Below are 15,754 nucleotides of genomic sequence, written 5' to 3'. Positions count from 1 at the left end.
ATATTATCTTTATTCATTTCCAGTAATATTTTCTCTAAATATTTAAATATTTTCAAGTGCTAACTTTTGGCTTCAAATACTTTTATATATTAGTATTTTTATCTATATTTATTCATATTTATTTACTCTATACACAACTTGATGAGGAGTGGCAGGTCTTTGGCCACAGGAATTGTTATCGCTTTTGCCTCTCCAATGCCCATCTTGTATGTGATAAAACGAATTGGCATGAATAAATAATAATAATAATAATAATAATGATAATAAGGGAGCTACATTAAGTTCCCCACATGCGATCCCATCTTTGGTGCGCATGCCGAACATGCTTGTCGTGCCGTGGAACGGCAGTCCTGTGCACATAGTGCATCGTGGAAGTGGAGATTTTTCTCCTTTCGAAGACTTTTGATTAGGCCTGTAATAGTTTCTCCAGATTAGCACAAGCACGATGAGGTATTTCACGAACCGTCTGCCCGATTACACCGCTGGGTCGCCGGTGGACATCCCGCACGCCCAGCTCCGGGGGCGGGTCGCGTCCATCGTGGATGCCGTCGTGAAGCACGTGCAGCCCCGCCACCTGCAAAACTGCCATGGGGGCCTTTATGTCGGCGCGGCGGGCATCGCCTACGCCCTATGGTACATCACTCAAACCGACCAGTTCCCCAAGGAGGCGCTGCGGTACCAGGGCCTGTGCAAGCAGTACCTGGTGGGGTCGGTAGAGTACGAGAAGAGCAACAAGATTAAGAGGGAGGCAGGGGCGTCGTTTCTTTGTGGGGCGTGCGGAGTTGATGCCGTCGGGGCATTGTACTACCACACTTCGTCTTCACAGTCCGAGGGAAGTAGCAGTCATGCAGCTGCACAGTTCCTTGAAAGGTATTGGCATTTCAGATTTGATAAGTTTAATAATATGTTTATTTGAGAAGTTTAATATACAACATGGAAAGAGCTCCATACACAAACCTGGTATGAATAATTCAAAGTGTTTTCTAAGTAGCCTTAATGCTTTAATATTTTCCAGTTCAATTTGGCTTTTAACTAGCTTCTTACTATAGCTTCTTCGTATTGTTATGCTCCCACACACTGTTCCCTATATGCATGTACAATGTACATGTTGATTATAGCGTACACGATATCTCTATTATGTACATGTACACACCACGCACTCCCCACAGCGAGCGCGCAATGACCATCCACATCACGTGCAACATGCACTGTACACAGCGCAGGTAATACCACGCGCGACGCGATAGCACTATGCTGCGAAAGCCCTAAAATCGCTGTCTATACTTCGTAGCACATTTCCCCAAATCTTTGTCGGAGTCGATCTTACTTTCAGTCACACATACGACCCGTACATTCGACCCACTCAGACCCGCACTTCATAATAGCGTATGTGTCCCGCTGAACCACCCATCGAAAGCCTGTGTCCAGTCACGGCATAGCAAGGTCAACTACCTCCACCCGTCCACAGTTTCACCCCTTAAGAATTGTGTGTAGATTTCCTTGCCATCCAGAGACTTGGGTGTTGTACACAACTCAATGTACCGAGAAAGGTTCACCCTTTCCTTTCCCCGTAGCATACCCACGAGTAGCCTTTCACCCTCCCGCTTCCAAACTTCGCGGACTGTATGAGTCTTCAGAAACGAGGTCAGCGAAGACCACGTGTGCACAAAATCCCCTTGAGTTTTCTTCCAAAGGCTTTCTACAATATGAATAATTCATAGCCACCCCAATTCAGTGCTCTCATTGGCTAAGACGCGGCCCTGAAGTCTATAAATGAACCAGCCCCGACGGTGCGGACGAGCATCGATCATTCCCGAGAGGACAGCTTTGGAGTAATAACTCCTAAACCGTTCGTGAGTGCATAGTTCTGCCATGAATAACCTATCCGTCACTCCTGAATAAACAGCTTAGATTTGGACAAGCTGTACTCTGATTCCTGTGATGAACGTCCCATACCGTAATATCCAGTCTCACTAGCAACAGTTGCTCATTGTACATGTGGAGACGATGTAAATGAATTTTCGGATTAAAACAGTAGTTTGTGTAAGTCAATCCAATGAGTCTCTATCATTCTTTTTGATAACGGCTCCTTTCCCTGAGAGAGACGGTAGAGTATTAAGAACATATCATTATATTATTGCTTTTTGATGGAAACAACTGCAGGGGGGAAATGGGTAATATTCATAGGGTCTATGGAAATCTTTCTTAAAAGGAAAAGTTAAGTAGTGTGTAAGTACCGTATATTTCCGCTGTCCTTTTGCATGTGATAGTCAATTTTGTCAGACCTTCCACAGATCAGTGGCAGCAGTACCATTTTGAATGTATACATTCTAAAGTAGAGAGAAAGATGAATAAGTCCCAAAAGTTGAGAAGAGTCCTCATTAACATCAAGTGGAGGAGAACTACTGTAGTGGCATCCGAAGTCTTCTCAATGTTGAGGAGATCCCAATATTTAACAAAATTAGCTAGCTATACGTGGGCGGGACGTAGCTTCACTGGTTGAATCCACAAATGGCTTAATGTTGAGAAGGTCCCAGCTCAGCAATCGTATTGAACCATAAGGGATGTAGAAAGGTAAACTACACTCAGGAAGCAAAAGAGAATTCTTTGTAATGGATGAATTTTGTATTACAGTTATGCCAGTTTTGCCCAGATTTGCACCCCAATGAACTTCCTTGGACCCTGTGGGTCAGACGAGCTGCTGGTTGGCAGAGCAGGCTACTTGTGTGGGGTTCAGCTGCTGGCCCAGAAACTTGGCAAACAGGTGAATCCAGTTGACAGAAAGATGTGAAGATAAGCTCTTGCAGCATTTCAAGATAGTATAGACAAATCCAGCGACCGTGAGTTCTTGCCAACCTTGCCCTGGTTACCGTTTTCTGCTTGTAGGTTCTGAGCCAAGAGACCACCAATTCCCTGTGTGAGGTGGTCGTGGAATCTGGCCGCAGCTACTCCAAGCGTCACCAATCTCCTTCTCCGTTGATGTATGCCTATTATGATACTGAATATCTAGGTATGCGGCCTTTTCTCTCCAAACCATCCTTCAAACTAATTACGTGCTGTAAAATTCCAGTTTCAAGAAACAAATATTCATTATATTTGCCATTTTGTTCAAATCATTTACATTCAAGGTTGTCTTCCAGAAAAAAAATGTTTTAATGTACCTGATGATCTTACATGTAAAAGATTTTTCTACCTAATCCCTCTTAAGGGGCTGCGCATGGTCTGTCAGGGATACTGCAGGTTCTGCTTGGCTTTCCCAACTTTGTGAAGTCAGATTTCTCCGCCTCAAAGGACATTCGCGATTCCGTTGACTTCTTGGTGAAGTGCCAGGCCAGTCACGGGGGGAACATTCCACCCGCCCTACACAAATGCGGGGCCAGGACCAGACCGGCCAAGCACGAGTTGGTACACTGGTGTCACGGGGCACCGGGTGAGTGTGAACCCCACTCCCTGGGAAATTCTCCCGGTTGGAAACCTTCCTGCATCCTCCAAAATCCTCCACTGTGCATCCAAGGTTTGGCACCCCAACATGCTGAAGGAATGCTCAAGAGTCCCTAAAAAATGTGTTGTAGTCAAGACGATCACAAGACCTGTTTACAATACCAGTCACAGGAGCAGTTACAATTGGGGACGGTGAGCGATGACAACGGAATGTTGTAGTTCATGTAAAAAAGCTTGGCACTAGAATTCAGACTGGAAGGCTTGTGATTGTCTTGCGACAGTCTTATGATCACCTTGTGGGGATCTTATGTTGATGTGGGTGAGTGGTCTCATCCATAATACTGAAAACAACCATAAGCTGCCAAGTGTAGAATTCAGCCTTGCATAGAAAATACTTGCTTAGGAAAAGCAAGTTACCAACTAAAATGTGTTGAAATATGCATTATTTGTGACTTGTTCTCAGCTGATTTCAGCGTAGTCCATGAATTTGCTTAGCAAGTTTTCCAATCATTCCACCTGTGTAAAAGCTAACCCGAGTTGGGGAAGTTTTAAAGTTTCAAACACCAGGAAACTGTTCATCCGTCTTTGTCTTGCCTGCTTATCTGTTCCAACAGGGGTGATCTACCTGTTCGCTAAGGCTTACCTGACCTGGAAGGACGACGCCTACCTCCAGGCCTGCCTCAAGTGCGGCGAGGTGACCTGGGAGAAGGGCCTGCTGAAGAAGGGCCCCGGAATCTGTCACGGCGTGGCTGGCAGCGGCTATGTCTTCCTCCTCCTCTACCGCCTCACTGGTGACAAGAAGCACCTGCACCGAGCCCTACAGTTTGCCGCCTTCCTCGAGGAGGAGCAGTTCCGGCGAGAAGCACGGGTGCCGGACAGTCCTTACAGCCTGTACGAGGGCCTGGCTGGTACGGCCTGCTTCCTAGCCGACCTGCTGCAACCAGAGAAGGCCGAGTTTCCATTCTTCAACGTCTTCTAAATGTGCTTGTAACCACTGTGCTGGAATTCAGTTAATTAGATTTATTACTTGACTTTCGACCTAACAGACTTGCTTAACTAACCTAACAATCGGATAACTCATAAGCGTGTCTAAAAGTTGTAACCAGCGCGTCCGCACGAACGGCAGCTAATGAAGTATCATCACCAAGCTAACGGAAAAAAAGATTTGCGAAGAAGTTTGCTTTTTATTGCCAGGTGCCTGAGTGTGAATGAAAAATTAAAATTAAACCCATTTCTTGGTTCATTCTTTGCCTGCGTCGATCAAGTTTGTTTTCACAAGTGACAGCATGTGGCATCTTTAAGAGTTAGACAACCAAACTGTAAGGTACTTGTTCGCATTCACTATAAATGTGAAGATTTGTCACAGTGGATTTTTAAGAGAAACTCATAGAGTTGTATTTTTTTTGTAGATAGCTTAAAGCAATGAAAGCCAGTATTAATTCTACCTGTATCTCTGCTTGGTCTGTTCCCACCTTAAGAGGGCGCTGTTTGGTAAATAATGAGGGGCACTGCTCTGCCTGTAATGCTCTATGGTTTATCTTGCATTGTTTTGGAAGTAAAAATCTGCACGGAAATATATGCCAACCAGGGAAATTCGAGTTAAGTCTCATGATACGAACAAAACAAAATATGCTAGTTCCTACCTGTGTGTAGACTTTGCTAAAAGTGTTTCAGGAGCCAATCCACAGTCCCCTTTGTTATCACGCCCTATTATCCTTGTTAACAATATTTGAAAATCATGTCAACTGAGTGAGAGACATTAATGTAGGATATTAATATTGATATATATTGTATAAATATATTAATTAATATATGCATATTAATATTGATTTCACAAAAGCCAAATCAACACATAAACAAATTTCCCCTGTTTTTAGATCAATTTTGTGTTTTGGATTGAGGAAGTCAGTTAAAAAAGGTAAGTTTCCGAAAAGTGTATAAACTAGGCTTGAAGGGCTACTTAATAACATACTGAAAATGTTATTGTTGTGAAGATGGCAAAAAATCGCACAGAATAATGGTATGAAAACTTGAAATTCTATCTTCATTGTACATGTGTAATTGGTGGGTGTTTGTTTTGTTCCATTTTTGTTTGTTTTTTTTTCTTTAATTTAGCTGCCAAAATTTCATTCAGTCCTTCCTCCGTGGAATTATAAACTTGTGATGTTAGTGCATGGGGGACACATTTTTCAGGGGGGACAAATTCGTCGTTTGGCAGGGGGACAAAATTACCTTTTACCGGGGTGCAATCCGGTAAAAGTGTCTGGGGGACACATTTACGGGGCGGGGGGGACAGGACGGTTATACCGTTTACATCGGCGCGACCAACTTAAATTTTATCGAGCGCCCTCTATCCGTCTTCTGGCATGGGACCTTTTTTCAAATGTCGGTTTCGTTCCATTGCGCTGCAGCTTTTTTTCAATAGCCCGTCATCTCAAACAGATTTAAACGTTTATTGTAAGAACTGGATTTCAGTTTTTCCAGGTTTAACTTTCATTTCACACAAAAAGATACTTATATGGCAGATTAGAGAGCTACCTTAGTTTTCCACTGGGGTCTACTGCGCAGCGCGGTATATACAATTCATGTGCGCATGCCGCACATTCGTGTCGTACTTGCAGGGGCGCTGTTGCGCACGTAGTTTGTAAAGATTTTTGTCCTTTCAAAGACTTTTGATGAGGCCAGCAATAGATTCTCCAGCTTAGCATATTTTACCACAAGCACGATGAGGTATTTCACTAACCGTCTGCCCGATTACACCGCTGGGTCGCCGGTGGACATCCCGCACGCCCAGCTCCGGGGGCGGGTCGCGTCCATCGTGGATGCCGTCGTGCAGCACGTGCAGCCCCGCCACCTGCGCAACTGTGAAGGGGGCCTGTATGTCGGCGCGGCGGGCATCGCCTACGCCCTGTGGTACATCACTCAGACCGGCCAGTTCCCCAAGGAGGCGCTGCGGTACCAGGGCCTGTGCAAGCAGTACCTGGTGGGGTCGGTAGAGTACGAGAAGAGCAACAAGAAAGAGGCAGGGGCGTCGTTTCTTTGTGGGGCGTGCGGAGTTGATGCCGTCGGGGCGTTGTACTACCACACTTCGTCTTCACAGTCCGAGGGAAGCAGCAGTCATGCAGCTGCACAGTTCCTTCAAAGGTATTGGCATTTCAGATATGATAAGTTTAATTATATGTTTATTTGATAAGTTTAACCCTAACCTTCCCCAACCACACAGAATTAAACAGTAGTAAAGTGTTTTATTCTGTGGGGATAGGTCTGGTAGGCCCATAACAGCTGGCTTTGCACTGGGTTTGGCATATATCAGAAAAACAAAGTCCAACAGCCTCTGCGCACAAAGTCCTGTATTCTGAATGGGGATGGGAAAGGTTAGGGCTAGCAACCCTTGGGGGGTTAGGGTTAATAAAACATGGAAAGAACTCCATACACACTCTGCAGACGTGTAGACAAGCCCAGTACATGAAAAATTCAAAGTGTTTTCTAAGTAAGTTCATTAACCCTAACGCTCCTCAGTCCTCCAGCAGGTGAAGGATTGAGGAGGGTTAGGGTTAATATTTTCCAGTTCAATTTGGCTTTTAACTAGCTTCTTACTATTAAGGACATGTTATTGCTTTCTGATGAAATAACTGCAGGGGAAAATGAGCGATATTTATATAAGGCCTACGGAAATCTTTTGTAAAAGGAAAAGTAAAGTATTGTATTTTTCCGCTGTCCTTGCATGTGATTGTCAGTTTCATCAGAATTTCCTTAGATGGCAGCAGTACCATTTTGAATGATGAAAAAGTCTCGAGAGTTGAGAAAAGTCCTCATTATCATCAAGTGGAGGAGAACTACTGTAGGGGCATCCAATGTCATCACAATGTTGAGGTGATCCTAATATTAACAAGAAGGGGCGGGACGTAGCTTCACTGGTTGAATCCGCAAATGGCACAATGGTGAGAAGGTCCAAGCTCAGCAATCGTGTTGAACAATAAGGGATGTAGAAAGGTAAATTACACTCAGAAAGAGAATTCTTTGTAATGGATGAATAAAAAAAAGCTGAAAGACTGTGGTTTTTCTGTTACAGTTATGCCAATTTTGCCAAGATTTGCACCCCAATGAACTTCCTTGGACCCTGTGGGTCAGATGAGCTGCTGGTTGGCAGAGCAGGCTACTTGTGTGGGGTTCAGCTGCTGGCCCAGAAACTTGGCAAACAGGTGAATCCAGTTGACAGAAAGATGTGAAGATAAGCTCTTGCAGCATTTCAAGACAAATCAAGTGATCGTGATAATGCAGTCACATTTGCGTGGCCCCCACTGATGGCAGTAAGCATTGTGATAACTTTTATATGGAAGCCTTGTTCCATGGCCATGGCCCTATTGGTCCCCCTTCCCTCCCCAAATCTGCCCTTGGGAGTGTCCAGTGAAACGCTGTTGAATCTATGAACTGAAGTCAAACAACCTCAGAGTCTGAGGTTGCTCCCATTCTTTCAGCTGAGAACTGGTAGTTGATGCCGTTCCTTTACCTACTCAATGCAACAAGAAGCCCACAGATTTGTACATCTGTTCTGAGTGATTAAGTGAAAGCCACATCAAACACCTCTACGAGTTTTTGCCAACCTTACCCTGGTTAGCATTTTCTGCTTGTAGGTTCTGAGCCAAGAGACCACCAATTCCCTGTGTAAGGTGGTCGTGGAATCTGGCCGCAGCTACTCCAAGCGTCACCAATCTCCTTCTCCATTGATGTATGCCTATTATGATACTGAATATCTAGGTATGCGGCCTTTTCTCTCCAAACCATCCTTCAAAACATTTTCTGAAATGTCCAGTGCAACCTTACCACCCAGGTTGTCACGAACCTCATAAATAGATCCAATTTCACAATTATGAATGGAAGAAAAGTTAGTGGGTCATTATGAATTACCTTCCAAGAGATAGAAAATTATGTGCTGCAAAATTCCAGTTTCAAGAAACAAATATTAATTATATTTGCCATCTTGTTCAAATCACTTACATTTAAGGCTGTCTCCCAGAAAAATGTTTTAATGTACTGTCCGTTGATCTTACATGTGAAAGTTTTGTGTATCTTATCTTTTTTTAAGGGGCTGCGCATGGTCTGTCAGGGATACTGCAGGTTCTGCTTGGCTTTCCCGACTTCGTGAAGTCGGATCCCTCCGCTGAAAAGGACATCCGTGATTCTGTTGACTTCTTGGTGAAGTGCCAGGCCAGTCACGGGGGGAACATCCCACCGGCCCTGGACGAATGCGGGGCCAGGACCAGACCGGCCGAGCACGAGTTGGTGCACTGGTGTCACGGGGCACCAGGTGAGTGTGAACCCCACTCCCTGGGAAATTGTCCTGGTTACCTGGTTAACCTTCTTGCATCCTCCAAAATCCTCCACTGTGCATCCAAGCTTTGGCACCCCAACATGCTGAAGGAATACTCAGAGTCCCTAAAAAATGTGTTGTAGTCAAGACGATCACAAAACCTGTTTACAACACCAGTCACAGGAGCGGTTACAATTGGGGAGGGTGAATGATGACAAAGGAATGCTTTTGTTGTAGTTCATGTAAAAAGCTTGGGACGAGAATTCAGACTGGAAGGCTTGTGATTGTCTTGTGACAGTCTTATGATCACCTTGTGGGGGTCTTAGGTTGATCTGGCCGAGGGGTCGCATCCACAATACTGAAACAACCAGCAGCTGCCGAGTGTAGAAATCAGCCTTGCACAGAAAATACTTGCTTAAGAAAATATGCATTATTTGTGACTTGTTCTCGGCTGATTTCAGCGTAGTCCATAAATTTGCTCAGCAAGTTTTGCAATTATTCCACCTGTGTAAAAGCTAGCCTGAGTTGGGGAAGTTTTAAAGTTTCAAACTCCAGGAAACTGTTCATCCGTCTTTGTCTTGCCTGCTTTATCTGTTCCAACAGGGGTGATCTACCTGTTCGCTAAGGCTTACCTGACCTGGAAGGACGACGCCTACCTCCAGGCCTGCCTCAAGTGCGGCGAGGTGACTTGGGAGAAGGGCCTGTTGAAGAAGGGCCCCGGAATCTGTCACGGCGTGGCTGGCAGCGGCTATGTCTTCCTCCTCCTCTACCGCCTCACTGGTGACAAGAAGCACCTGCACCGAGCCCTACAGTTTGCCGCCTTCCTCGAAGAGGAGCAGTTCCGGCGAGAAGCACGGGTGCCGGACCGTCCTTACAGCCTGTACGAGGGCCTGGCCGGTACGGCCTGCTTCCTAGCCGACCTGCTGCAACCGGAGAAGGCCGAGTTTCCATTCTTCAACGTCTTCTAAACGTGCTTGTAACCACTGTGCTAGATTTCAGTTGATAATATCTATTACTTGACCTTTGACCTAACAGACATGCATAACGAACTTTACAATCAAATAAGTCATAAGCATGTCCAGAAGTTGTAACCAGTATCAACACGAGCGGCAAGCTGACTGAAAAAAAAAAGATTCGCGAAGAAGTTTGCCACTTATTGCAAGGTGCCTGAATGTGAAAAAAGAACAGTTTCAACCCATTTCTGAGTTCATTCTTTGCCTGTGTCGATCAAGTTTGATTTCACTGAAATAAGTTTATGAAAGAAAAAAGAGTGACCACGAGCAGCATCCGTAAGAGTTAGACAACCAAACTGTAAGGTACTCGTTCGCATTCACTATAAATGTGAAGATTTGTCACAGTGGATTTTTTTACAGAAACTCATAGAGTTGTATTTTTTTGTAGATAGCTTAAAGCAATGAAAGCCAGTATTAATTCTGCCTGTATCTCTGCTTGGTCTGTTCCTACCCTTAAGAGGGCGCTGTTTGGTTAATAATGAGGGACATGCTCTGTGGTTTATCTTGCATTGTTTTTGAAGTAAAATTAACACGGAAATATATGCCAACCAGGCAAATTCGAGTTAAGTCTCATGATACGAACAAAACAAAATATGCTAGTTCCTACCTGTGTTTAGACTTTGCTAAAAGTGTTTCAGGAGCCAATCCACAGTCCCTTTGTTATCACACCCTATTATCCTTGTTAACAATATTTGAGAATCATGTCATCTGAGTGAGAGACATTAATGTCTTAGTTAATATTGATTTCAAGCAAATCAACAAATAAAGAAATTTCCCCTGTTCTTTTAGAGCAATTTTGTGTCTTGGATTGAAGAATTTTGTTTGAAAAGGTGCGTTTCTGAATAGTGTATAAACTGGGCTTGAAGGGCTAGTAAATAATTGGAGGATTGATGAAAATGTTATTGTTGTGAAGATGGCAAAAATTGCACAGAATAATGGTATGAAAACCCGAAATTCTATCTTCATTGTACATGCGTAATTGATGTTTGTTTTGTTCCATTTTTGCTCGTTTTTTTCTTAGATTTTCTTTTTTTAGCTGGCAAAATTCGTTATTGCACGGGGGCCACAATTCTCAGAGGGGACAAATTTATCCCTGCAGGGGGACAAAATTACCTGGAGGGGAACACATTCACCTAGATAAATGTGTATCCACGGACACTTTCACTGGGCAGTGATCCGGTAAAAGTGTCGGGGGCACATTTTACCGTTGACACCGGCGCGGCGCGACCAACATTAATTTTATCGAGCGCCCTCCATCCGTCTTTCCGCATGGGACCTTTCTTCAAATGTCGGTTTCGTTCCATTGCGGGTTAGCCATTTCTCAATAGTCCGTCATCTCAAATAGTTTCAAACGTTTTTTCCAAGTTTGACTTAAATTTTACACGAAAAGATACTTATGTGGTAGATTAGGGAGCTACATTACTGAGGTTTCCACTGACTACGGGCCTCCTGCGTGGTGCTGTACCGTATTTTTGGTGCGCATGCCGCACGTTCAATTTCAATCGTGTTTTGTTCTGAAAGTACTGCACCAAAACCCATTTTCAGGGGTCACAAGCACCCTTACCTGTGTCACTGTTGCGTACGCAGTGTGTATTGTGGAGATTTTTCACCTTTTGAAGACTTTTGAAATAGATTTTCCAGATCATCATATATTTTACCACAAGCTTGATGAGGTATTTCACGAACCATTTGCCGGATTACACCGCTGGGTCGCCGGTGGACATCCCGCATGCCCAGCTCCGGGAGCGGGTCGCGTCCATAGTGGAGGCCATAGAACAGCACGTGCAGCCCGGCCACCTGCAAAACTGCAAATGGGGCCTGTATTTGGGCGGAGCGGGCATCGCCTACGCCCTGTGGTACATCACTCAAACCGACCAGTTCCCCAAGGAGGCGCTGCGGTACCAGGGCCTGTGCAAGCAGTACCTCGTGGGGTCGGTAGAGTACGAGAAGAGCAACAAGATTAAGAGGGAGGCGGGGGCGTCGTTTCTTTGTGGGGCGTGCGGAGTTGATGCCGTCGGGGCGTTGTACTACCACACTTCGTCTTCACAGTCTGAGGGAAGTAGCAGTCATGCAGCTGCACAGTTCCTTGAAAGGTACTGGCATTTCAGATTTGATAAGTTTAATAATATGTTTATTTGATAAGTTTAATATAAAATATGGAAAGAGCTCCATACACAAACCTTGTATGAAGAATTCAAAGTGTTTTCTCAGTAACCTTAATGCTTTAATATTTTCCAGTTCAATTCGGCCTTTAACTAGCTTCTTACTATTGAGGACATGTTATTGATTTCTGATGAAATAACTGCAGGGGAAAATGAACGATATTTATATAAGGCCTACGGAAATCTTTTGTAAAAGGAAAAGTAAAGTAGTGTATTTTTCCGCTGTCCTTGCATGTGATTGTCAGTTTCATCAGAATTTCCTCAGATGGAAGCAGTACCATGTTGAATGATGAAAAAGTCTCGAGAGTTGAGAAAAGTCCTCATTATTTTCAAGTGGAGGAGAACTGCTGTAGGGGCATCCGATGTCTTCACAGTGTTGAGGCGATCCCAATATTAACAAGACAGGGGGCGGGACGTAGCTTCACTCGTTGAATCCGCAAATGGCACAATGGTGAGAAGGTCCCAGCTCAGCAATCGTGTTGAACGATAAGAGATGTAGAAAGGTAAATTACACTCAGAAAGAGAAATCTTTGTAATGGATGAATAAAAAAAAAAGAAAAACTGTGGTTTTTTGTGTTACAGTTATGCCAGTTTTGCCCAGATTTGCACCCCAATGAACTTCCTTGGACCCTGTGGGTCTGACGAGCTGCTGGTTGGCAGAGCAGGCTACTTGTGTGGGGTTCAGCTGCTGGCCCAGAAACTTGGCAAACAGGTGAATCCAGTTGACAGAAAGATGTGAAGATAAGCTCTTGCAGCATTTCAAGACAAATCAAGTGATCGTGATAATGCAGTCACATTTGCGTGGCCCCCACTGATGGCAGTAAGCATTGTGATAACGTTTATATGGAAGCATTGTTTCATGGCCATGGCCCTATTGGTCCCCCTTCCCTCCCCAAATCTGCCCTTGGGAGTGTCCAGTGAAACGCTGCTGAATCTATGAACTGAAGTCAAACAACCTCAGGTTGCCCAGCCATGACGGGCCCAAACTGGACATTGTGTAATGGAGCAAGCACCAAGAATCCCACAGATTTGTACACCTGTTCCAAGTGATTAAGTGAAAGCCACATCAAACACCTCTACGAGTTTTTGCCAACCTTACCCTGGTTAGCGTTTTCTGCTTGTAGGTTCTGAGCCAAGAGACCACCAATTCCCTGTGTAAGGTGGTCGTGGAATCTGGCCGCAGCTACTCCAAGTGTCACCAATCTCCTTCTCCGTTGATGTATGCCTATTATGATTCTGAATGTCTAGGTATGCAGCCTTTTCTCTCCAAAACATCTTTCAAAACATTTTCTGAAATGCCCAGGGCAACCTTTCCAGTACCACCCAGGTTGTCACGAACCTCATAAATAGATCAAATTTCACAATTATGAATGAAGGAAAAGTTAGTGGGTCATTATGAGTTACCTTCCAAGAGATGGAAAATTATGTGCTGCAAAATTCCAGGTTCAAGAAACAAATATTAATTATATTTGCCATCTTGTTCAAATCAGTTACACTCAAGGCTGTCTTCCAGAAAAATGTTTGAATATACGATCTGTTGATGTTACATGTGAAAGTTTTGTGTACCTAATCTTTTTAAGGGGCTGCGCATGGTCTGTCAGGGATACTGCAGGTTCTGCTGGGCTTTCCCGACTTCGTGAAATCGGATCCCTCTGCTGAAAAGGACATCCGTGATTCTGTTGACTTCTTGGTGAAGTGCCAGGCCAGTCACGGGGGGAACATCCCAATGACCCTGGACGAATGCGGGGCTAGGACCAGACCAGCCGAAAACGAGTTGGTGCACTGGTGTCACGGGGCACCGGGTGAGTGTGCACCCCACTCCCTTGGAAATTGTCCTCTTTAGAAACCTTCCTGCATCCTCCAAAATCCTCCACTGTGCACCCAAGCTTTGAATGCTGAAGGAAAACTCAGAGTCCCCCCCAAAAATGTGTTGTAGTCAAGACGATCACAAGACCTGTTTACAATACCCGGAATACAGGAGCAGTTACAATCGGGGAGGGTGAATGATGACAAAGAAGGCCTTTGTTGTAGTTCATGTAAAAAGCTTGGGACGAGAATTCAGACTGGAAGGCTTGTGATTGTCTTGTGACAGTCTTATGATCACCTTGTGGGGGTCTTACGTTGATATGGGTGAGTGGTCTCATCCACAATACTGAAAACAACCAGAAGCTGCCAAGTGTAGAAATCAGCCTTGCACAGAAAATACTTGCTTAAGAAAATATGCATTATTTGTGACTTGTTCTCGGCTGATTTCAGCATAGTCCATAAATTTGCTTAGCAATTGTTGCAATCATTCCACCTGTGTAAAAGCTGGCTCGAGTTGGGGAAGTTTTTAAACTCCAGGAAACTGTTCATCCGTCTTTGTCTTGCCTGCTTTATCTGTTCCAACAGGGGTGATCTACCTGTTCGCTAAGGCTTACCTGACCTGGAAGGACGACGCCTACCTCCAGGCCTGCCTCAAGTGCGGCGAGGTGACCTGGGAGAAGGGCCTGCTGAAGAAGGGCCCCGGAATCTGTCACGGCGTGGCTGGCAGCGGCTATGTCTTCCTCCTCCTCTACCGCCTCACTGGTGACAAGAAGCACCTGCACCGAGCCCTACAGTTTGCCGCCTTCCTCGAGGAGGAGCAGTTCCGGCAAGAAGCACGGGTGCCGGACCATCCTTACAGCCTGTACGAGGGCCTGGCCGGTACGGCCTGCTTTCTAGCCGACCTGCTGCAACCGGAGAAGGCCGAGTTTCCATTCTTCAACGTCTTCTAAACGTGCCAGTAATCATTGTGCTAGATTTCAGTTGCTAATATCTATTACTTGACCTTTGACCTAACAGACGTGGATAACGAACTTTACACTCAAATAACTCATAAGTGTGTCCAGAAGTTGTAACCAGTATCAACACGAGTGGCAAGCTGACTGAAAAAAAAAAGATTTCCAAAGAAGTTTGCTACTTATTGCAAGGTGCCTGAATGTGAAAAAAAGAACAGTTTCAACCCATTTCTGAGTTCATTCTTTGCCTGTGTCGATCAAGTTTGATTTCACTGAAATAAGTTTATGAAAGAAAAAAGAGTGACCACGAGCAGCATCCTTAAGAGTTAGACAACCAAACTGTAAGGTACTCGTTTGCATTCTCTATAAATGTGAAGATTTGTCACAGTGGATTATTTTAGAGAAACTCATAGAGTTGTATTTTTTTTGTAGCAAATCAACAAATAAAGAAATTTGCTCTGTTCTTTTAGAACAATTTCGTGTCTTGGATTGAAGAATTTTGTTAAAAAATGTGCATTTCTAAACAGTGTATAAACTGGGCTTGAAGGGCTAGTGAATAATTGGGGTATTAATGAAAATGTTATTGTTGTGAAGATGGCAATAAATCTCACAGAATAATGAAATGAAAACTTAACAAAATTGTGTTTTCATTGGAAATGTGTAATTGTGCGTCTATTTTGTTCTATTTAGGTATGTTTTGTTCTTGTATTTTCTTTAATTTGTTTGTTTCTTTATTTTTTAGCCGCCAAAATTTAAGAAGTTGCTATAATTTGTTTCCTGTTTAAAAAAGGGGATTGTTTGGTTCATGCGCAAGAAAGTCAAGATTTGCTTTAGATTTGTTTGGATGAGGTGTTCATTAATAAGAATCAGTCATAAAACTTTACAATAAAAATCACCTTCCTGACTTTTGTATTTCATTGCATTCACATATCATGGAGGATGTGCATTAACTTTGGTGTTCCTGTTAATAAACACTAGCTCTGTGAAAGCTAAATAAAATGGTATAAGTTTTTCCTAAAACTTGAAAATTATCAAGACTTTTAATTCATATGTTACGTCACTTGTTAC

General features: G+C 44.0%; 3 protein-coding genes across 3 annotated transcripts; all 3 read left to right on the top strand.

The window, feature by feature from the left end:
* Nucleotides 1-423: 423 nt before the first annotated feature.
* On the top strand, nucleotides 424-5,594 carry LOC110981543 (lanC-like protein 3). Its single transcript, XM_022239166.2, has 5 exons — nucleotides 424-870; nucleotides 2,635-2,764; nucleotides 2,887-3,010; nucleotides 3,209-3,430; nucleotides 4,056-5,594. The coding sequence occupies exons 1-5, from the start codon at nucleotides 446-448 to the stop codon at nucleotides 4,418-4,420; spliced, it is 1,266 nt and encodes a 421-aa protein (XP_022094858.2). The 5' UTR covers nucleotides 424-445; the 3' UTR covers nucleotides 4,421-5,594.
* Nucleotides 5,595-5,802: 208 nt separating this feature from the next.
* LOC110981492 (lanC-like protein 3) lies at nucleotides 5,803-10,559 on the top strand. Its single transcript, XM_087146758.1, has 5 exons — nucleotides 5,803-6,585; nucleotides 7,514-7,643; nucleotides 8,076-8,199; nucleotides 8,528-8,749; nucleotides 9,356-10,559. Exons 1-5 carry the CDS (start codon nucleotides 6,167-6,169, stop codon nucleotides 9,718-9,720), a joined length of 1,260 nt encoding a protein of 419 aa, XP_087002884.1. The 5' UTR covers nucleotides 5,803-6,166; the 3' UTR covers nucleotides 9,721-10,559.
* A 466-nt stretch (nucleotides 10,560-11,025) lies between these two features.
* On the top strand, nucleotides 11,026-15,706 carry LOC110981546 (lanC-like protein 3). The gene is made up of 5 exons (XM_087146757.1): nucleotides 11,026-11,858; nucleotides 12,510-12,639; nucleotides 13,052-13,175; nucleotides 13,508-13,729; nucleotides 14,319-15,706. Exons 1-5 carry the CDS (start codon nucleotides 11,434-11,436, stop codon nucleotides 14,681-14,683), a joined length of 1,266 nt encoding a protein of 421 aa, XP_087002883.1. The 5' UTR covers nucleotides 11,026-11,433; the 3' UTR covers nucleotides 14,684-15,706.
* Nucleotides 15,707-15,754: the final 48 nt, after the last annotated feature.

Source organism: Acanthaster planci, linkage group LG15, assembly GCF_054643075.1.
Source record: "Acanthaster planci isolate LZ-2023a linkage group LG15, COTS_SCS, whole genome shotgun sequence".
In the NCBI taxonomy this organism is placed as follows: Eukaryota; Metazoa; Echinodermata; class Asteroidea; order Valvatida; family Acanthasteridae; genus Acanthaster; species Acanthaster planci.
This window is presented reverse-complemented; position numbering and strand designations above follow the sequence as displayed.

Excerpts from the sequence above, each read along its gene's own strand:
- LOC110981492 (XM_087146758.1), top strand. The coding sequence starts at position 6,167 with ATGAGGTATTTCACTAACCGTCTGCCCGATTACACCGCTGGGTCGCCG. Across the intron at positions 8,200-8,527 it reads TTATGATACTGAATATCTAG|GGGCTGCGCATGGTCTGTCA; the intron begins GTATGCGGCCTT and ends TCTTTTTTTAAG. Across the intron at positions 8,750-9,355 it reads CTGGTGTCACGGGGCACCAG|GGGTGATCTACCTGTTCGCT; the intron begins GTGAGTGTGAAC and ends CTGTTCCAACAG.
- LOC110981543 (XM_022239166.2), top strand. The coding sequence starts at position 446 with ATGAGGTATTTCACGAACCGTCTGCCCGATTACACCGCTGGGTCGCCG. Across the intron at positions 2,765-2,886 it reads CCCAGAAACTTGGCAAACAG|GTTCTGAGCCAAGAGACCAC; the intron begins GTGAATCCAGTT and ends TTCTGCTTGTAG. Across the intron at positions 3,011-3,208 it reads TTATGATACTGAATATCTAG|GGGCTGCGCATGGTCTGTCA; the intron begins GTATGCGGCCTT and ends ATCCCTCTTAAG.
- LOC110981546 (XM_087146757.1), top strand. The coding sequence starts at position 11,434 with ATGAGGTATTTCACGAACCATTTGCCGGATTACACCGCTGGGTCGCCG. Across the intron at positions 11,859-12,509 it reads GCTGCACAGTTCCTTGAAAG|TTATGCCAGTTTTGCCCAGA; the intron begins GTACTGGCATTT and ends TTTGTGTTACAG. Across the intron at positions 13,176-13,507 it reads TTATGATTCTGAATGTCTAG|GGGCTGCGCATGGTCTGTCA; the intron begins GTATGCAGCCTT and ends AATCTTTTTAAG.